The 22,334-nt window shown below is 39.0% G+C and overlaps 1 protein-coding gene across 10 annotated transcripts in view; it reads right to left on the bottom strand.

The window, feature by feature from the left end:
- The window catches only part of DMD (dystrophin), a 2,004,766-nt gene that overhangs the window by 276,737 nt on the left and 1,705,695 nt on the right, over window positions 1-22,334 (bottom strand). For 9 of the 10 annotated variants that reach the window (XM_054005916.1, XM_054005912.1, XM_054005914.1 and 6 more), the window contains 4 exons: window positions 20,900-21,072; window positions 16,649-16,805; window positions 7,600-7,720; window positions 6,467-6,735 (listed from right to left, as the gene is read on the bottom strand). In XM_054005916.1, coding sequence (XP_053861891.1) covers window positions 6,467-6,735; window positions 7,600-7,720; window positions 16,649-16,805; window positions 20,900-21,072 — 720 coding nt within the window. Of the gene's footprint in view, window positions 1-6,466; window positions 6,736-7,599; window positions 7,721-16,648; window positions 16,806-20,899; window positions 21,073-21,399; window positions 21,574-22,334 lie in introns of those variants that run through there. The other variant, XM_054005919.1, reaches the window with a different exon arrangement.

Below are 22,334 nucleotides of genomic sequence, written 5' to 3'. Positions count from 1 at the left end.
GCCATATTTGTAGTATGCTGTTTGTTGTATTTTGCCTGACAGAAGGGTCCAGATTCACTCCATGTTTCCCTAGTTTACACTGACAGAACCCTCACTCCAAGCACCTGGTAGCATAGAAATGGACAGGACCATAGTAGTAGCATTACAATCTAGCCCCAGTCCCTGCTTCAGCAGGAGTCTGGACTGGCCATTGCATCCCCAAAAGTGAGTAAGGCTGGCTGGTTAAGAGAGGAGCTGAGTAAGCACCTCTCCCAAATAGCAACTTGGAAAATGGCTGCTATGCAGCTCTGATCAGATTTTAATATTGGCTTCCTCCTGTGGAATACCACTCCTGCCATCCTCCTTTGACTGCAGAGATGCATGTGTCCTAATATCCATAGTTTTCTAATCATATTAATGTGTGATTCTAGTTATGCCCATAGACAATTCTTACCTTCCTCCCCCAAAAAATTATTTCTCCCCTCATGACAAAATGCATGATTATGTATTAACTTAGAGCTTGTCTACACTACAGGCTGGATTGACAGGCAGCGATCGATCCAGTGGGGATCGATTTATTGTGTCTAGTATAGATGCGATAAATTGACTGCCGATTGCTCTAGCATCGACTCCGGTACTCCACCTCAATGAGAGGCACAAGGGGAATTGACAGGAGAGCGTCTTCCGTCGACACACCTCAGTGAAGACACTGTGGTAAGTAGAACTAAGTATGTCGACTTCAGCTACGTTATTCATGTAGCTGAAGTTGTGCAACTTAGATCGATCCCCCGCGGTAGTGTAGACCAGCCCTGTGATAACTGAGTTTGCGGGTAAATACTTCCTGCACCTTTACACTATAAAACACAGAGTATGGCCCTGAATTCCCAGAAATAATTTTATTCTAAGAATCCACATTGTAGGCACCTCTCAGCACAAACCACTGCATAACAGAACCATACAGTGACTACTTTACTGAAACCATCTCATCTTTGCCTTTTACATTAAGGACTGCACCACTGCAGCACAGCTGCCTCTCAGCAGCAGTTGTACCAGAATGACTAATTGTCAAATACATCAGACTTTTATGAGTAGTGTATTCTCTTCCAGCTTCCCTTAGTTCAGAACAGAATCAGGTCACTGATGTTTAATTCCCATAGCTTCTGAATTTTTTTAAATTTTTTTTTACAAACTTCTAAATTGCATGCAATAATTCAATGACAGTTTAAGCTCACTGTGGTACACAATGTGACTTTTTATTTATCAAAGTCTATTTATTTTCTTTCTCTGATGATAAAAACAGCACAGCTAAGATTTAGCAAATTCTTTTAAGGAAGGTCTTGCTTTTACCTCAGTTAGAGGAGGGATGCCCAAAGGATAAGGAGATCAAATGGATACAGAAAGTTATTTAGGAGCAGCTGATAAGCAGTTCAATACACATCTCACCTGCAGAGATCCGAGTGCAAATTCTGCTCAGTTCACAAATAAAAAGGAAGACAATCTCTAGCAAACATGTCTCAGAAGTTAGCCACAATTGTCAGTCACTGCTTCAGAAAGACTGGACTAAGCAATATGTGATGCAGGTTTGGCTGCCAAGTTGAGAAAACACACTTATCCGATGGGCATGTCTGTATCTTGCTGGTGCTCTTTGCTTCACAATTTCATAATCACAATTTTCATCATTTTTAAAAGAAAATAGAGCACAGTTTATTTCAGAAAACAAGAAAACCTGGGTGGGTGCCAAAGGATGGAAGAAGACAAAAACAGACATACACATGGATGCCTTAATGGCTCTTATTTGGCTAGAGGCTAATATTCCAGCAACATTTTAGTTTATTTGGTTTTACCTAATGCCTGCTTGTATATAGTTTATTGTATACAGTTTAGTATAACACAAGTTGTACAAATAGCAGAGACAAAAAGCTTTGAAAGTAAACCTAAACTTTCCAAGGAGTTTCTTTACATTAAGAATTTTAAAAACAATATTTTGAATCCAATATGCGAGTTTCCTGCTATAAAGATACTTAATTCAAACGTTTAAAAAAAGTGAAGATGCAACAGCTAAAACCAGTTTAAGAGGTCTTGATAGTTTTCAAAGTAAGTTTACAAATAGATAGGAAAGCACAGGATTTATCTGACTAAATAGGAAGTTTTGACCATTGTTTCACAGTTAGCTATCCCCAAATTGCTCTCTCTATGAGCTGATAGAGGAGAACAAAGCACTCCTCTACAGAATGGAGTTACTTGAAACAGAACTATCCTTCAGTTGGGTGGGCATTCCTGAGTTGATGACACTGGAGACAGATAATTTCATTTGGAACTGAAGTTGCCTTTGGCACCATTCTCTTGGTCTTGCCTGAAAACTTTCAGATAAGAGATCTATCTCCCCAGGGTTTCTTAAGACTGTGCTGTTAATTTGCTTACAGCTGACAGCTGAATTGCTGGTGATTGACCTGAAGGCATATCCCTGGTATAAGTATCAACAGTGCAGCCCATTCACAATAGCCTGTTGTTTTGGGTGTAATATCCAATACACTAATGCAGTAAACAACATTGCAGCTGCACTGCCTTTTCAAAGGGCTTTCTGGGAGCCTATGGGGATTATGGGAGAAACTGTCAAACTCCCATAATTCCCAGGGGGAAATCCCATAAATCCCCTGGATCTGGCACTATTTCCTAGTTCTTTTTTCTAAATGGAAGCCTTTTTCTGCAGTAAAAGGTCTCAGAGGGAACTCTGAAAAGCAGTGACAAGGCAGCACTGGCATGACAATGGAGTATGTGTGAAAAGCCAGAGAGCAAGCTGAGTAGTTCATTAATGTTCAAAGACAGCAGTATGCTGTATTTTCTGATGACGTTCAGCACATGGAGGTGTTTTTATGTCTGAACCATGAACACGCTCTCTTGTTCTCAAGATATGAGATGAATAGCAGTGACTGCATTAGCCTTAGCATGAGGAAGGAGCCTTTTCTCTTGCTTTGCAGGAAGCTAGCCCCCAAACCTCACTGTGAGACTGAGAGCTCTCATTTCCATGAAAACGATTTTCATGGAAATCAACATGGGGAAGCCGGCTTCCCCAGAGAGTTATTGCTCAGTTGGGTACCAGCTGACATTTGGAAATCCCGCAGTGGGTGCTGTTCTGGTGGAGGTTTGAAAAGGAATGTACGTGATCAAGGTGGACACCTTGCCAGATATCACTTGGGATTCTTAGTCAGAAATGCACAGACTAAGAGATTCTTTCCCATACAATGAATCACTGGCAGGGAATACTGAAGGCCTCGTGAATAGAGCTGTGCAAGTAACAGATTTTTTAGTTTCTTCGCAGTTATGAAAAATAAGAAAGAAATTAGTTTGGGTCAAATGGAAATCAACATTTTTTGGAATTAGCGGCGAATCAAAAAAAGTTGGAAAAATTTCATTTGGGGTTGAACAAAAAGTTGAGTTTATTTGGATAAGGACATTAAGGACAAGCTTCCCGGAGGAGGAGAAGATGCTGATGCCACCTCTTCTAACATTTAGCACAATGGTTGGGGCTGGATGAAATTTTTACCCATGACATAATCTAGAATTCTGGCATTTGTTCAACACCGCCTTGAATTTTCATACACAGATCTGTGAATGTGTTCCTTTGTATATTTTTGATTTTTCTGATTTAGATAGTTTCCTTATATTTATTGAGTCATTTGAACTTCAGATATTGCACTATTAACCATTTTCCCATCAAAGTGACAGTATTTTTTCCTTTTGGATACTTAATGGATTTACTACTGTGCTTGAAAGGTATTTACATAACTGTGTAGTATTTTATGAGAGAAAAAACATGGTCTGTCCCATGAAGAGTCTTCTATTGTTGATACATTCTTTCTTCCCTCGGTATATAAAAATCAGTCTGAATCTCTTAACTTCTCTCCAATTCTTCTGATAGCTGATTAAATAGATACCAGAGATTAACTGCCCTGGTTTGGGTTTGGTTTTGCATACAGAGTAAAAGTCTGAGTTTGGCAAAGCCTAAGACATTCCAGTTTGTCATATATCCAAACTTCCTCAGATTGAAAAGAACAAAGCTGCTCTACTTTGCCCAATAGAAATATAGTCTTAAAAAAGCCTTTTGTTTCTAATCTTCCTGCAATACTCTGTACTCCCCTGATAAAATGGATCCTGTACATAAATAAAACAAAAACCCAACAAACTGAGGCCTTGATCCTGCAATCTATTATGCATGTGTACACTTCAAGTCAATGGGGCTGGTCAGCTTAAAGTTAAGAATATGTGTAAGGCTTTGTCTACACTGGAAACTGAATGACGAAACTTTTGTCGTTCAGGGATGCGAAACCCCCATCCCCCTGAATGACGAAAATTTTGCTGACGAAAAGCGCCGGTGTGAACAGTGCTTTGTCAGCAGGTGTGCTCTTTGTCAGCAGGTGTGCTCTCCTGCTGGCAAAGCTACCACCGTTCGTTTGGGGTGGAAGTTTTTTGTCGGTGGGAGAGCTCTCGCCCACCGACAAACAGCAACTACACTGTGCGCCTATTAGCAGCACAGCCATGTCACTAAAAGGTGCGTAGGGTAAACAAAGCCTTAATGTTTGCAGGATCAGGACTGAAGGCTTCTTTGACCTAGCTCTAATGTTCATACTTTGTGTATGTTTAAATTGAAATGCAAACTTAAAGAATCCCTAAAGCTAGTACATCTTATATTTAGAAGAACTGCTTTTCTTGACTTATTTCTTCTTAAAACATATACTTAAAAAAAAATGTGAATTTTTAAAAATATATATTTAACTCAATATGTTAAACCAGAAGTAATAAACGATATTTAACTCACCCACCTTGTCTCTCTAATATCCTGGGACTAATACAGCAAAACAGCAAACAATCATGCATTCCATAATTTATGAAGATGGCTTTTAAACTGCAGACACAACTGGAGCTTTCTTACAGGTTATTTATGTTACAGACATGACTGCATTGCCCAGCAAATGCTCACATCTATCTACTTTCACTATTTATGTAGAAATTCTATTTCCTTAGAGCAATAACAACACTCTAGGCAGTGCATTCTGAGGCAATTACTGCACTTCTCAGGTAGTTAACATTACTCAGCCTTTGGCCTAGTGCCTTGTACCACCACCCAAATAGTATTATTACCTCTTAGAAATGCAGTGCCTGGAGTGCTATATATCTTACCTATGCTACAACTCTCACACAGGGTTTGAAATATTATCATTTACAAAGGATTTGAAATCCCATATGTGTGCACACACAGTTTTTCCATTTGCAGTTTAGCCAATGTTATAATAGAATTAAAAAAGTCATAATTAGGGCTAATATATAGGTTTCAAATAGATCTTGTAAGGAATTTTTTGACAAAACTTTTTTTTGTTAGCAAATATCGACTCATACTTCTTAGTTTTGACTGAACTTTCATTGGGAAGGTTTCTCAGGTCAAGGATGGAATGTCTGGTCAAACCTAGAGAGAGAGCCACCGAAGTGGATAGAACACTCACCTGAGATGTGGATGACGCAGGTTCAAGCCCCTGCTCTGCCTAATTTGGTGAAAGGACTTGAATCTGGAATTCCCACCTCCCAAGTGAGTATCCTATCAAGTCAGTCTCTGCTGCTGGAGCTGTTTCACTTTGTATAAGTGGTTAAAAATTCATTAAGACACAAAATAGGTGTCAGACCTTTTATTTGTTATCTATGATCTTAACAACAGAATCTTGCAGATTCTTCAAATTTCTTATATACTTAACCCTTATGGAAATCTTTTGCACTGGCTACAATTAATTTTTTCTGATTAATTGGCATTTTTTCCTGTTATTTTTCATAATAAAGTTTTCTCTTCAACAGTTTGACAAATAATGTTCTACTGGAGAGCATTCTGCAAGTTGACCATTATTCCCAAGTATTTCATTTACAACAAAACAAAACAAAACCAAAAACCTAACTCACCAGATCTACTCATTAGGGAGGGCAGGTGAGGGAATACCCTCCCTGTGATGACATCATGGGGGCAGGAAAGGGGAAGGAAAAAAAATATTTTTTAAAATCAGTTTAATCTAATGTGGAGCTACAAACACAATTATACAATCTTAATTGTATGGTTACATGACTACAATGCAGGGTAGAATTAAGTTTGTTTGGGTGCCCTAATTGTGCAATTCCATACCTTAACATGTCTGGATTTATTTTAAATTTAATCTTAATACTAATTTCCCTGGGTTAATAGTATCTATGCTGGGGATAATTAGACATCCCTATATTTTTGCCATAAATTACTGATGTATACTTTTAATTGGAACTCCATGTTAACATTGATTTTACTAGGGAATTAGATCATTCTTTAAATGCTGCAATTCTTTAAAATTGGCCAACACTTCATTTTAAAAGTTGTTTCTTGATTGAGGAGGGCAATCATGCAGGGAGAATAACCATCAAAACAAGATCAATTACATTTTCCTCCCACAAATGTTGAAGAGTAGAAGCCCACTGATACCTTGACTTTTTCTAGGTAATCCTGCAGAGAGTCAATTAGCAGATCCCCCACCGGCTGCCAGGAACCCTTGGTCACTTCAGCTTGGCGCAACTTCAGGTCCAGTTCATCCATTGCCTCCTGGAGCTCCTGCAGTTTTTCAAGAGTCTCGTCTATTTTCTTTTGCCAGTCAGTAGAATGCAGGTTCAGTTTATCCCATTCAGTTTTGACCTCATCTGCCTGTCTTCGGAGGAGTTTGGTTACATTCTGGGCCCTTTCTTCAGGAGACAGCTCTAAATGTGAAGTTCAACAGGCCGTTAGAGCACACTCTATCTTGTAAGGAAAATGACAACAAGACTGAAATGTTCAAAAGCACAGCAAGAAAACTATTCATAACCAGAGACATCTATCAAATATACTTTATTAATGTACAATCATTTGGGGTCCCTCAACAAATCCTAGTCCTATTATATATCATGGTGTAATAATTTTCTAAGGATTCAGTTAGGGGATCATATTCCACAAAGAACTTAGGTGCATGCTTACATTTCAAATGCACTTGAGCGTGTCTTTAAGTCCATTCTCATTCAGCAAAGCACTTGTGAAAATACTTAAATTTAAGCATGTGCTTAAGTCTCCCTGAAAGTTAAGAACATGTTTAAGACCTTTGCTGAACTGGATCCACAAGAATCAAGCAAAGATCTTGAGTTGTACCTGGAACACACACAGTTTCTATTTCAGCAATCTGCTTTTTTCTTGATCATTTTATACTAAATTTTGATCCAAATAAATTTCAGGATGGTCAGCTGTAATTTTTTTTTTGGTTAGCTTTTCAAATTGGAATGGATTTCCCCATCTGTAAGAGGTGAACTACTGGAATTTATGAACCACAAATTGGTCTATAAGTTATGCCTCCACACAAGAGGTTTTGAGCTCTTCACAGTGTTTCTTTTAAATATGCACATTTATTTTATAGTGTGCAGAAGGACTGCTAAGTCCTGGTTTCAGCTATCCTTTTTTTAGTTCAGGTTATGAAATAGTGAAATGCAGCTTGGAGTATATAAGAGCTGCCCCGACAGTGGCAGTAAGAATTTATGGTCTTTCAATCTTCACTGATCTTTCTATCAATATGTTATTACAGTTCTACATTCAATTACCTCTAGGCTCCTGGTAGAGCTTCTCCAGTCCCTCCAGAGGCTGCTCTGCCAGGAACACTCGTACTGTTTCAAGTGCACTCATGATAACAGGTTCTTTAGTTTTCAACTCCCTCTTGAAGGCCTGCAAAGCGAAACAAACATAATGTAAATTGGGAATGTAAAGCCATATTAAATACTAGTCCTCGGTACTGTCAACTTTAGCATAAAATTTCCAACATCAACTTCAACCTGGATTACTACAAATAGGTGTCAAGAAGATGAGATAGAAGATCATTGTCAGCATTTGATTAACCAGAAACCACATTTGTTTTCTGAGGGGCCAATGAGCATTTAGTGTGTTGCAAAATGGAAGGATGGTCTGATTAAGCTGTTCACTGTGTGAAGGGATCCCTTCTGTGACTAATGTCAGAGTCAAACTTTGAAAGCTAGCTGGAAGGGACAAGGCTTCAGCAGGCTTTGCAATGAACAGCTCTGGCACAGCTAATGCTGCCTGAGAGGCAAAAGATTTCCAGACTGTAATGGGAAATCCAAGGTGCTGCACAGCTATCACTGTTGCTGTGTCAGAAAAAAGAAGTGCATGATATTGCTACACTAATGCTTTATAATAAGTAGCAAATGGCTATTAGTTCTGAGGTACATTCAGTGTCATCACGTTAACCACCAGGTGCTCCTTTGCTACTGAGGTAGACCTAATAGATGCACAGCATGCTGAGCAAGCTCTTCTTATTTTCAGACTCTCTTCCAGAAATGTCAAATGCATGCAGAGGAGAAAATCACCTTCCATTTTTAATTGAAGTGCAGAGGCCAATCTAGGAATACATGCTAGCATCAACGCACGGCAGATTTCCCAATACTATCCCTGAGAGATTTATACAGAGATCAAGGGCAGAATATGGTCCTTGATATAGTAACAAAACTTTTAGCTATTTTTATCATTATTTGTTAAAAGTCTTAGTTTTGCATTCAGCATCACTCAGTGGGAAAATGTGGTCATCTTCTCGACCACTGTTATTTTGTCTTTTTTTTTCTCTTCCTTTCTTTGCTTTTCTCTCCTTTTCCTATCTTCTCTCTGCATTTTCTTCCCTCCAACAACTTCCACTTCCACCACTCTTGTTTATCCCGTCTTTTAATGTGATCAGACATAAAGTAGTTAAGGTTGCCATCATTAGGCTGCAAAGCTAACCCCCAATCCAATGAGTGAGACGTAGTGGAGCACACATTTCTCCATAGCAGACTCAGGAACATTCCACTGGTTTACATTTGGAAGGTTTTCTTCACAACCACGAAAGCTAGAAACTTTGTGTTTGTTTCTTTTAAAGAACATTTTGATTACACAGAATCTGAATCTAACACGCAGGCCATGTAAATACATCTAGTGGGCTAGATCTGGAATATGGGCTGAGTGTTTGACACTGAATTACCGGTACTTTCCCTTTACTGAGTGTGTATTGTACCATACCTCTGAACGTTCACTGGTGGTTTATTTAAAAGTTTTAACTGTCTTGGTTATAAACGAGAGCTTAATTTATAGAGTTCTTATGTGGTATTTTGCTGTTGTAAAACACATGGAAAGTGTAATTATTGCAAAGAGGAGAGCTATATGTCATGAGTGGCAAAAGCAAACATTACTTATGAAGGTTTTGCTTTTAGGTTAATAGGAAATACTTTTTACAAAGAATTATATGAGCTACTTGAACAATAAATTCAGTCAGAACCAGTTTTGATAATGTGTTTAACTAAAATGATTAGAGGAATTAGTAAACAAAAAGCCCAGAAATTGAAGGTTAAAGTCATCAGCTGATTATACTGTGAACTACATTTGAAATTAAATGTCATAGAGCCCCCAAATGAACTCCTCCCATGACTATTAACGAGAGTGTCAGCTGCAGTTCATGATGAAAAAGTTGGCATGTTAACAATTCTGGGACATTTTTGTCAAATAAGTTAAGCACATGTACACAGTAGCTACTGTTTAAAGCTAAATAACTAACTACATTATTTTGTTTTTTTAAATACTTGAGAACTCCCAATGAATTGGATGAGAACTTATTGTAAGAGACTCTTGATCTTGAGATCAGTAAAATCATTTGAAGAATGTTGAGTCCCTTCTTGAAGTGCATGGCATATAGTCACTAAAGTTGAACTGCACAATGGACATCAACGGACTTAGGCTGTTCTCTGAATATACCACCATCCAAGTTGAGTCATTTAGAGGAATTTCTTGCTGATGCATCTCTATGATTTATGCTTACTCTAATGTTGACTATTTTAAGAATCTGACATTTTGATTTGTATGAGTGAGAAACAATGCTATTTTCCCTTTGTTTCATAAGTCTTTGTATCTGCTAACTGTAATGGCCAAATCAGCATGATGTGCAAGAGGAGGGAAGGACAAGTGAGGAAAAACTATTACGTTTATCTCTCACGTGGATCCCATTCCTGCTCATCCTATAGAAGGGTAAATCCCAATCCAGCCCTCTAGAATGCAGGGTCTGTGTGCTGGGATATATCCTGTTTTCAGAAGCTTCCACTGAGAAAGGGAATCTGCAGACTTCCCCAATAGGGTCACAATTAACCCCTAGATTTAGCCCATCATTATTATCCACTACCCAAGGGATGCAATGTGCTTTATAGACATGCCAGAAGATAGATCCGTTCCCTGAAAAGCTTACATTTTAAAAACAATCCAAACAAGCAACATATGGACAAAGGACTGCTCGTGCCCAAAGAAAGCAGGGAGGAGGCAGAGCTGCTCTGATGAAGAAAGCAATACAACTACAATTTCCATGTCTTAAGGGCTGTGTCGGAGTGCCTGTTTTCACCTGCACTGCTGGGAAGGGGTAGTAGGTACCTTTCTTCAGACAGCTTCCGCTGTTGGCAGAACACTGTGGGCTAACCTGTGCCTAGCTGAGTGGATGTGTAAAGGGTGGGGAGGGCACAAAACACTCTCCCTTACCTTTGTCCCTGATGCAAGGGACACTAGAAGTAGAGGCACTAGATTCCCTGAAGAGGACACAGCTATATTCCCTTCCCTTCTCCAGGACACCAGAGTTAGGACAGGTGGGAAGGAAGGTATACTCCATCCTGTAATAGGGGATACTTGGGTATCTGCCTCATGCAGAATGGCTTCTGGAGCTGCTAGTGATATATAGCCTTATAGCACTGGCAATGGCTTAAACCTTCAATCCCGCCATGGTATATTTTATATATAGCTCTAAACAAAGATCTGTGTTGACACCCAGAAGAAGTAGTGTGCCTGTGTCTTTATCTCCTCTTCTTCATAGTGTTCTATTCTGCATGTTATGTCAAGCTGCTGATGCTATGAAGTAAGTCTGCATAGGCCAAGTGTTTGAATAATTCCCAACATGATGTGGCACCCATCTCTGTCCTCTCTCCCTCCTGCTGAATTCATTTTGGTCTGCAAACATCAAGTAGGCTAAATGATACATTGCAGCAATTAGAACAAAAAAGTTTTAGGCTGAGGCAAAGTCAGGTGTACCATAGCACTTCATTAAAATGGATGTGCTCACTCCACAGTGCCACATTTGATTGGAAATTCTCACTGTATGAAGACACTCTTGGCTTTTCTGTGCTAAGATTATTTTTAGTGTGGCATATTCATCTGCATGTAGCTGTTAGCGCAAAATGGTAGAGCTCAAAAATGGTAACAAGCTGACATTTTCTCTCTTTTTTGGCAGGGGGAGGGGGGAGAGATTTATCAACCTATAGCCCTGACAAATGCATGCCAAGAGTAAGCAGCCTAGCATTGATAACAGAATTAACCTAAATGAATGTCTAATTTACAACTGATGATTTCAGGCTAATTTTATTGAATTCTTGAATTTCTTCCACACTTTGTGGTGACTGCAGAGGAAATCGAACATGCATAATATATGACCTGACAAAAGAACAAGTAAGCTGCTTTATTTAAGCCTTTCTATTTGTAATCAGCACCAGAGGTATAATGGCAGTCTGTCCACCATTTTAATAATGCATATATTGATTAGTTCATCTCAGACCTCCACTAGCCCCTTGTGGGGAGCTTCTAAGGTGTCCTTAAATCTCTTCAGTTAGGAAAGTATAGATATTTTAAACTGAGAGATGAAAATACAATGAAAAGGACAGTGCAGTATCAGTAAAACAAAATATTACTCCCTTATCCTGTAGAAAGACAAGTCTCCCAATATTCCATTTCAGTGGGATTTGGAGTAGGAATGAAATGGATTCAGGATGACTATGGCTTTCCAGGATAAAATCTTTTTTTTTTTTTTTTTTTTTTGCCCTCTTTAAGCTCTACCTAGATTAATAAAAAAGCAGGTTATAGTCATGTCTACACTACCACTGAATGTATTCAGGCAACAACTGTGCTTCAACACAGTCACTGCTATCATGGTTTCCCTGGGATGCCCCCTCAATGTATTAATTAACTTGCTATTAATTGTTATTAACTCTTAATAAACATCACTGCATAAACTTCTTTGGCAATAATATAAAGAGTGATCTGGCTAGTAAAATGCTCAGGAAATGGGGAGGGGAAAGTAGCTTGTCAAGACATATCAGGAACAACACATGCGTGCACATACTTATTGCTAGCATGATTTCACCATAATGTATTTTATCCAGCCACGACACCATGATTATTAAGGCAATAATATATGTCTGCTGTCATGACCAGGAAATCTGTAGAGTGACACAAGGTCCATACCATTCAGGAAAAATACAGCAGAGAACAAAACAGAAAACTGCCAATACAGAATTTGTCAAAGACAACTTGAAGCTGGCAGAGCTTTTTACTGATCTTGCTTCCCTCCCTCTCCACAAGAGGACTTTGAAGAGTCGACAGTGTGACCTAATTTCAAAGATTATCTTTTGTTCTTTTTTCCACTGGGAACCCAAGTGCCTATAACTAGACAGGTATCATGTTAAACTACAAAAGTGCTACTGCATGAGGGAAAAAAGAAAAGAAAAGAAAGAAAAGAAGCTTTCTACAAGTAACTAAACTGTTCTTGCTTTGATACTGTGAAATGACTAGGGATTGTGACCAAGAGAATTGTGTGTCCATGTGCATGTGTGTACCTGTAGCTGTGGGGACATAAAGAGCGGAGGGAAGAAGGACTGGGTTGTTCTGTAATGTCACTTTGCAACTATTTGTGAACAATTATGTTTATGTAGCACCTATCACCCCAAAAAACTGTACAAACTTAAACTAATATGGAAACCACACAAGGTTCTCTTAATCCATTACGAAACGTCACCACCTCTGAGATGGAATGTGACAGTTTTTTAAACCATGTCAGTACACTGTGATACTCTAAAACACTTTAGGTCAGTGAAGAATACCTTATTCGACTGAAAAGTATACAAGGCGGTGAATGTTTTTAAATACTTAGATGTGGTGTTAAGTACTGGAACCCTTGCTCAAGGAACCATTTCTTTTCTCATAACTGTCTTTCCAGGTTTGGCGGTAACTCACACTTTCTCTTTTGGGGAAAGGGGCAGAGATAGGGTAGCAGCAAGGAGCTATGGTAACATCTACATTATTTAAGTTTTCTGGCTCCTTAGCAGTCTGGCTGGGATTTGTGCATTGGGGAAGGAATACTTACCACAGGCTATAGAATAGCTGAGCAGCAAATTGCAGAGCAGCTCTGTGCAAGCTGCTTCAGCCAAACGCCTCAAGTAGTCCCTCATGCACCTTGTATAGCTCCATTACTTGAGAGAGGGTAGGAAGGAGATAGCTGGGTCCATTCAGTAGTGAATCCTCTGGCCCATCCCTTTCTCAGACAACTTTCTCATAATAAGGCTTTGCAGGGAGTGTGCCTCTTTTTCAAAGTGCCTTCTCCCTGCATAGCAGAAATGCATTTGTTCCATCTCCAGGAATCCAATTGCAAGGGCAGGATTTTCCACTTTAAGTTCAATCCAGAAAAGACAGATGACACTGGTAGGTACTGCAAGAAGAATCATTCTGAGGAACTGGTGAAGTTTCCTCTATTTGTTATGTCTAGCCTCTATTTTCTTGGTTCAGTGTCTTTTTTGGATGTTTCACTGCTCCTAGATTCCCAGGAGTGAGCAGTAACCAGAAATAACTTGTATCATATTCTGCTTGCAGGGAGGTGTGGCCTTTCTTATGCTTATCTCACCACTATTATTCATGCATTTGTCATATTCAGACTGAAGCAATACACTTTATTTTGGGCGGGTCATAACAACAAAGTCTAGTATAAATATGGCTGTCTGACGTAAGCACATAACACATGCATGGTCTGCATGGGTTCACCTTTCACTTTAGGTGAGATTCAAGCTATTCAGGGTTATCAATAAAGCCCTAAATCTCTCCCTTCTGAGCCTACCACAGCAGCTGTGATTGGCTGGAACGCATTTGTAGTCTGTCACAAGGGTTGAACTACCGAGGGTAGGTAACAGGACATTTTCAGTGGAGGGCCATTGACTTTGGAACATGCTCCCTCTTGCAGTTGGCCAAGTTTGACAATATAAATGATTCAACATGAAATGCATTTGTTCAAACTGGCTTTTTAGAGGTCACATTGAACTTATAAGAATGAGTACACTTATCCTGGAAACCTCATGGGACCCCTCTTTGCATCCACACAAGAGTCCCTGACCTCTAGAATTTTTTTCCTTGCCTCCTTAAAATAAGCCCCCACCACATTTTTACCAGCAGCCTACAGCACCTTCATTATAGAACTACCCCAGGCTTTATCCCCGGAGGTCCCAAGTCCCTGGCTTTTGTTGCAAGAACCTGAAGCCGCCTCTTGGTGCTTTTTGGATTAGGGATGGAGTGGCAACTGTCACCAAAGGAGGACAAGTGTCATTGTGAGGGTCAGATAGGGTTTAAGGAGCTGGCTGCAGGCAGACTGGGATTTAGTGTTGTTGGAAGTCTTCACCCAGCTCCTTCTCTAAACTGCCAGACTTCCTCCCTTCCCCCCAGCACTGTGCTGGCTCCCCACCCTATGACCTCAAACTCGTGCAAAATAGCCAGTCACCTGGTTCCATTTACCTGAACACTGGCCCGTTCCCCAAGGAGTAACGCCTCTCTAATACTGATACCAAACATGCCACATGTGGTCAGAACCTTGATTTTACGTTTTGTTCAGAATACACTGCAAAGGGGACATATGTCAAAATAAAAGCTGTGTACTTGCAATCATTTACAGCAACTTATGCTGAAAACATCTTAAGATGTCCCACAAATATAATGAAGTAATTACTGAATGGGGTTATCTCTGTTACTTGTTTTAGCTCTTAATATGTCACTAGTGATTAAGTCTGAGGTACAGAACTGTCTCATTTGTAGGTCTAAAGATGTGTTAGGAAATACACATGAACTGACACCTAGCAAACGCCTAAAGGTGTCTCCTTGCTGTTTGCATGGAAATTAACAGAATAAGGTTAATATAAAACAATATAGGAATGTTGCTCGACTCATAAATGCATTTTTTGCACACCTTTTCTAAGCCCAGCAAGAGGTGTCATCCTTTGGGTGAATACTTCTTGTGGGATTTTTTTTAAAGCTAATAGCAGGTGTTGGATTCATAGCCCTGTTTACCACAATACTGGTTTAGGCTGGATAGCTGCAGTGCAAGCTTCCCCATGACATTGTGATATCATGCCACTACCTTCCTCAAACGGACTTCACTTTAGGAGTAAGAGGACAGTTTGCCATGCCCTTGCCCATTTGATCCTTGGTCTCTCTGCTGAGACTCCCAATTGTCATGACAATTTTAGGATGTGCATAACTGTCCTCTTGGACTTAGATCAGCAACTGTTGTCACATATGCTGATCAACCATTAAAAAGAAATATGTTTTGGTACCTATAGATTTAGATTGCATTTCAATACATGACTTAGAAGTGAAAGATGCCATATCCCATTACCAATCTTCTGAATCATTTATTTCCTGCTTGATTAAATGAGGATTGTTCTAGCCATTGTTAGTAGCTGTCCAGGTTTCCAAAAAATCCTGTGGTACTTGTAACAGAGGGCACCTGGCCCTCCTGGCTTCTGCCTCTGCTAAGTTCAGATAAACTCACTCAAAGACCCTTGGGTTCTGAAACCACTGGTGCTTTTATTTACCAGTTTGTGTTCCCACCACCTTCTCACCATACAGCGTACACAGCTCTGGGTTCCTTGTGTCTGAACCCAGGAGGGAAGGGCTTTTTCCCTCCCTGCCTGCACTCCCTCACTCTCTTCCATCCCATCACCCTCATTTCCTCACTTCTTATATAGCCCTGGGCTATTTGGGCTGGCAGCTGGCTCTCATTCCCCAATTAGGGCCATCTTCTTTCCAGCCAGCTCCACTTTATTCACTTAAATGGGGCTGGCATGGCAGGGTGATGATCTTGCAGTCTTCCTGCTCAGCATCCTGTCACAGTATTTTTCAAAAAGAGTATGGGAATGACATTTAAATGGTGCTAAACATTCCCTTCTCCAACGACACTGATTATGTACGCAATGTGTAAAAAAATATATTTATTTATTCATTTTGTGTGATGACGTAACAGTGGATCTGTTTTGCCCAGAGTCATTGTACTATCCATACTTGTATCAGATAAAGGAATGTCAGAAAGCACCCAACTGTCAGAGGTGGCACAATAAGCCCAACCTATATTCTTTTTTTGTTTTTCCTTTTGATACAGGTTAACACAAAGTTAAACAAAACTACCTAGAGGATTTACAATCTGAAGGTCCTATTTCGGTGCTAAGTACTCAGAGCCTCATTAGGAAAGGGGAGTGGGTTTCAGCAGGAATAGTAAGAGGCATTATGGTTGGAGTAATTAGGGCAAATACAGAGTACCCAGGAAAACATTAGTAGTAGCACTATTAATAACAAAGTTTTAAATTGCACTTTAGGCTATGATTGTGAAAGTGCATAGGGGCATTAGGTGCCTTTGAAAATTCCAGTCTTTATTATCTCTAAAATATATTTTAAATGGCACCACCCTTTCTCCAACAAAGAGGGTTTTAATTCTCATCCAAAATTAGATCTATACACAATGTATACCCTTTGAAAGATCATTCAAAAAGATCTTACCCTGTGTGTATCATTCTGCTTCTGCATGGTGGGAAGATCCCCACCAATAGGTGCTTGTTGCTTTAACTCATCATCCTTCAGCTGCAGCCATGCCAGGAGTTCCTGAAGAGAGAGGTGTAGACGCTTCCACTGGTCAGAACTGGCTTCTAAATGGGATCTGCAAGGCATATATTATTGCATCAGCTGTAGGGAAAATAATTGTTTTACTTACAATGACAATAATAGAAAAAGTCACACTCCAGGGTGAGGTTAGATGTCATTGGTTAAGGTCACGACACAGCCCGCACTCACTCTTGAAGGTTTTTGGCAGTGGTTATTAATTTAGTGACTATTAAAATTAGGGATACAGGGACTATTCCATTGCCCACTTACATGGGTTTTGAATTTGGCTACATCAGCACTGGCTTGAGTGAGGTACCTCAGTCCTGACCTGAAACACACCTGCTATTCCAAACCTGTTTTTTTCTTGAACAGAGTTTGACAGCTGTTTTTGCTAAATATGCTCAAGCAACTCATCCTTCACTTGAGACCTCAAATCAGAGATTGAACTTTCATCTCCAGAGAAGCAGAACGACTTGCCTATTCCACTGTGGCAGCTAGTCCACCACACAATAGACTCATGCAGTTACTCCTCCTCACAAACATTATAGGGTAAACCTTGAATTTAGTAGATTATTTTATAAATAGACAAATCAATGATTTATGCTACAGAATGTTTGCTCCATTTGAAGGTAGGATGTGAGAGAAATAAAATACATCACCGGAGAAAAGAGAAAGCATAACCCTGGTCAAATCAACATCATAAGAAGCACCTCTCTATTGCTTACTCATTATCAGTACTTGGTGCTTAATATGCCAAACCTAATGTTGAGCCTAATAATATCAAGTAATTACTTACAATAAACAGATCTACTGTAGGAATGAGACTGGGAATAGACCATCTCTGTATTGATTAATTTATTGTTTACACTGCATTTATTTGTATTGCATAATATTTGTTTCCCTCTTACACATTGGAATGCATATAAAGCCATTATTAATGTTGCCATTGCATCATTTTTGGCAGGAAGAACTCCCTAATGAGTTTTCACTGCTTTGAATAGTTTATCGCATTAGTTCAGATCCAAACAATATAATACAACAGCTAAGGTATGAAAATGTTGAATCTAAATCCCCCCGGCCCCCCCAAAAGATGTATATTAGCTTTGAAATTTAAGTTTATTTTGCCTCTATTTAACCTCCAACTTTGCTTATCCGGGAACCTTTTACATCCCATTTTCTGATCTCACTCAATATTTGTATTGTCTGGTCATTAATAATCTGCCACTATACACTACAAGGAATGGAGCTGTGAGGAAGAGTGCCACACATGGACTCCCTGTGGTTTTCAGGATCTCCTGATTTGGATTTGATAAGGACTGGTGGATACAGGTGATTTTTAAAAATATGCTCTACTGCACCTATAGTAATTTCTGATCTTGTACACCAGGTCAGCAAAGCATAGAGTAAAGAGAATAGAGTTGTAAAGCCAAGCTTGTAGAGCAACAAGGTCTTGCTGTTTTGACTCATAAACTTGTGCAAGAGGTCACAATTCCACCCCCACTTTGAAAACTACTGTCATTATGAGGGAGGAGAGCACACAGGAGCATGCAGGCCCCTCCCTGCTCAAGAACACTACATCATCACCTGAGTGATTAGTGTGCTTTCTTGACCCCTCCAGGTAGCCTGCCTTCTCTCACTTTTATAGCAAAATATGCTTTCCTAAAACAATCAAGAGGATGGCCTCCTACGTGTTATGGCTTACATTCTAAAAGGTGGTTATGTTGTGGAATAAATACTTCATTCCTCTTTGCCTGGAGTGCTATAGAGTAAAATTTTCAAAATCACCTCAGTGACTTAACAGCCTCAATCCTAGTTTCAAAAATATCTCAGTCTCTAAAGTAACTTAGCTGCTTTTGAAGGTTTTACCCACTGTCTTGTTTTGAATTTGTAAAACATGAAGGATAAGTGTCCTTATAACATCAAATTAAGAAAAAAAATCATTAAATTGAATGAAATCATTCATGGAATTTTTGCCCTGATATTACAATGTAAGTCATAATTTTTCCCAATCCAAGTCCATGAATTGCTGCCTAATGCTCATCTTTTGATCAAACTGTACAGCATTTAAGCTACATAGTGCAACATCAATCTAATCCATTCTTTTAATTCTGTACAAATTTGATTGCCCCAATTCTATTGGGGACACCAAGTTAACAGACCCATCCGGTGATGGTGGTTGGTGGGTTTTTTCCCAAAGTAAAAATATACATTTTAAATTCATATTTAGTACCATGTTCTTTTTAAATAGGTATTTATATATATACTATTTTAAATACATATACATATTTAAGTATCTAACAAAGGACAAAGCAGATGATCAAAATAAAGTCAATTTTGGACTGGGGTCTTAAAATCAAGGACTTAAAAAGTCAGGTGAAAAGTACCTTGGGAAAACTTGCTGATTTAGGCAGACTTGATCAGGAGTGTGGAACAGTGAAAAAGTACATAATAATGGAAATCAAACTCTGCCTCTCCTTAATGTCCCTTGAAATTGTTCCTTCTACCATATACTTTCTTTAAACAAAATGTAATGTGTTCAGAAACTCAAAATGGAATAGGCTGATGCTGGCTCAGTAACCATGGTTTCCTCCTTCTGTTTTCTAAAACTTAAATACAAATAATAATCACCTTTTAGTGTCTATTTTTAGTGCAAATAAAAGACAGCAACAGACGGGTTGGGTTAATACCTCCAGTACACTGCAGGGCAAGCTTCTGTTACAAAACTTCTCTATAGTATATACTGTTAATCATGGGGAATAGTACCAAATCGTGTGATGCAAAGAAATATCCCTAGGGACTAGACTGAGTACCAAACTAATTTCAATTTGTTAGTCAGTCATATCTGAACTCAGTGGTTTAAAAGCTAAAGCATTAGCTCTTTTACCTTACATGTTTTAGCTATTCCGAATCCTTCATTATGACCAACCGTTTGAGAAAGTAAGCCCATTGCCTTACATGTTTAATTTAAGAGTATAAAGCAACTGTGATAAACTAGGGTTACTATTTTTGACTTGATTAATCACATCAATAATTGAACAGCAGTAGCTGGGATGTAGAAAATCTCATCTATTAAATTGCCCGTGTTTGGCCAACATGCTGTTTTTCTTTTCTCAAACCTCTTTTTATATCAGCAAGTTCATGGGTAAAAAGGCATCTGAAGAAAAAGAACTCAAAATAATGCTTTGAATGGTTACATCCCTTTTCTTTTGCTCATCAGGAAAAAAAAAAGAAATCTGTCTTCTTTTCTTTACTTCAACTACCAATATCTTTTCAGCCTCACATCTTTCATTTATTTTTAATGATTGATGTTATGAAGATGGCTTTTGTCATTACACACACTGACCTCCCTCAGGGCTTGAGCTTCAAAAGCTAATATTTCATACATTACTTTGAAAATGCTTCTGCCTTTTGATGCCCTCTGAACTACCACCATCATACAACAAATGAACGAATGAAAGAGTGACTGAAAGTGAGTGCATTGGAGCCAGGTTCTCTACTGTAAAAGGCATATTTATAAAGAGAAGATTCTTGGACAGTTTCTCCAGAAAAGAAATCCTAAATCCTTAGAGGTTTGCATCTCCATTAGATCTTTTGTAACATCACCCTTTATTGTATACTTCCTTGCAAGAAGTTTGTTTTCTCATGAAACCCAGAGACAGTTTTTACCCTTGGATTTTAAGTTTCAACTTTGCCTCCTCTTTATCTAACAGAAGAAGCCTAAAATAACATATACTCTCATCTGTAAATGTATTCTTAGTTTTGCAGTGGAAAGAAGAGCCTCACAAATGCAGTGCATAATAATTATGTTGTTTAATAACGTCTCTTTTATGTCACATTGATAAGCCATACCCAGCTCTGTAAAAAGCCTGCATTTAGAGAGAGTTACTATTTAAGCACAATACTCTCTTTTTCAAGAACACAACTGTGATTATAAACCTCATCATGTTCCTCAAATCCTAATCCTCCACAATCATTTCTGTACCAAGTAAATTAATCATTCTTAGAAAGTAATTCAACATTCAAAATATCATGAATCACATAAAAAAATGAATAGCACCATCAGAAACAAATTATGCCCTTGTATTGAGAGAGAGGTACCTTTCTGTCTCTCAGATTAATTGAAGGCACTTTCTTGTGTTTGGTTCCTACCTAATGTTTAGAGATTTTTTCCTAAGCTCACTCCATCTGAAGTTCATGTTATCCAGCCGTCTCTGCAACAATGCTGCATCATCAGAGCCTTCCAAGGATCTCAGGATTTTCTGTCCATTTTCATCCAGGTTGTGGAAGATGTCAGTATGAGCTTCAATCTCTGTCTGGAGGTCCTAGAGGGATAATACAGAAGAACACATGTATTCCTTATAAAATCATGAAGACTAAATAGACTGATGGACCATAATGGCTATCACTTCCCATAGAAGAGTGAAACACATCATAAGTAATACAGATTGCAATTGCTCCCCTGAATGGTAACTTTATATCTAGTAATATGCTATACACCCATTTCATCTTAGCATGAAGAGAGTATGCATTAAACAATGAGGTTTTCCATACAAAACCCTAGGCTTTGACAGGGGACAAACAAACAAGGCTGATGTGTATAAATGTGTCAATAAGAGGAAAAAACCCTCAGGATCACAGCTGGATCTGACCTTTACACGGTACGTCTTCCTGTGTAACATTTTCAACTTGAATCGGGGACTGCAACACTGGTCCTGCTGCATGGAAATCCCACGAAAACTAAGCTACTGCAATAGCAGAGCTTTAAAATACCAAGTTCACTTACATTCTGTTGACAGAATGCATTTCAGAGTGCAGACTTCAACAGTCAATAGTAATAAACAGGCACTTTGTACTATATCAAAACATTGGTCAAGGCCATGGCTGTAGGAGGGACTGAGAATAGCAAGGACCCAGAATATGCAACTGGAAGTTCATGTTGAACAGCCAGCTTTTCTTATCACTTTGTAATTGCTGGCCAGCTACATTTCAAATTCATTTCCCTCCCTCATTTTTAACAGGGCAGCTTCTGCCAAAATAACATTCTTTAGAGAGCTGCCTGGTACTAACATTCCTATCTGCCTACACACTGAATGAACTCTTTGTATATTATCTGCCTCACTCTAAGAGATTTGTATGCTTCAGATCCACAAGGTTACAGATTCATTCAGGAGCAAACAGTGGCCATATCAACTCTTTAACTTGAAAAAATATCTACAAATATATGATTGCATTCAAAGTAAGGGAAAAGATGGATGAGCTGGCCTAGCAAGTAATTCTCTGCATTGTCATGAGGGACACTTGGGTACGTAGGTTAGTTTTCTAGCTGTTGTCTCTCAATTCCTGGAATGGAAGTGTTGTGGAGGCAGTGTGGAAGGAGAAGTGATCTGTGGTGTTTAGCAGTGTGGCCAAGAAGGAGTAATTAATCATCGCAGATGGGCTCCAACAGGAATTATGTCCAATCTTCCTCAACACAAAGGATGGAATCAAAGCAGGGAAATATGGACTTGAATAGAAAATGAAACAGTTTCTACTTGAGCTGGCTGTATTCTATGTAAATGGTTCAGGGCATGCACACTAGCTGTGC

Source organism: Malaclemys terrapin, chromosome 1, assembly GCF_027887155.1.
Source record: "Malaclemys terrapin pileata isolate rMalTer1 chromosome 1, rMalTer1.hap1, whole genome shotgun sequence".
NCBI classification, from domain to species: domain Eukaryota; kingdom Metazoa; phylum Chordata; order Testudines; family Emydidae; genus Malaclemys; species Malaclemys terrapin.
Note: the sequence above shows the minus strand (reverse complement) of the source record. Positions and strands in the feature narration are given on the sequence as shown.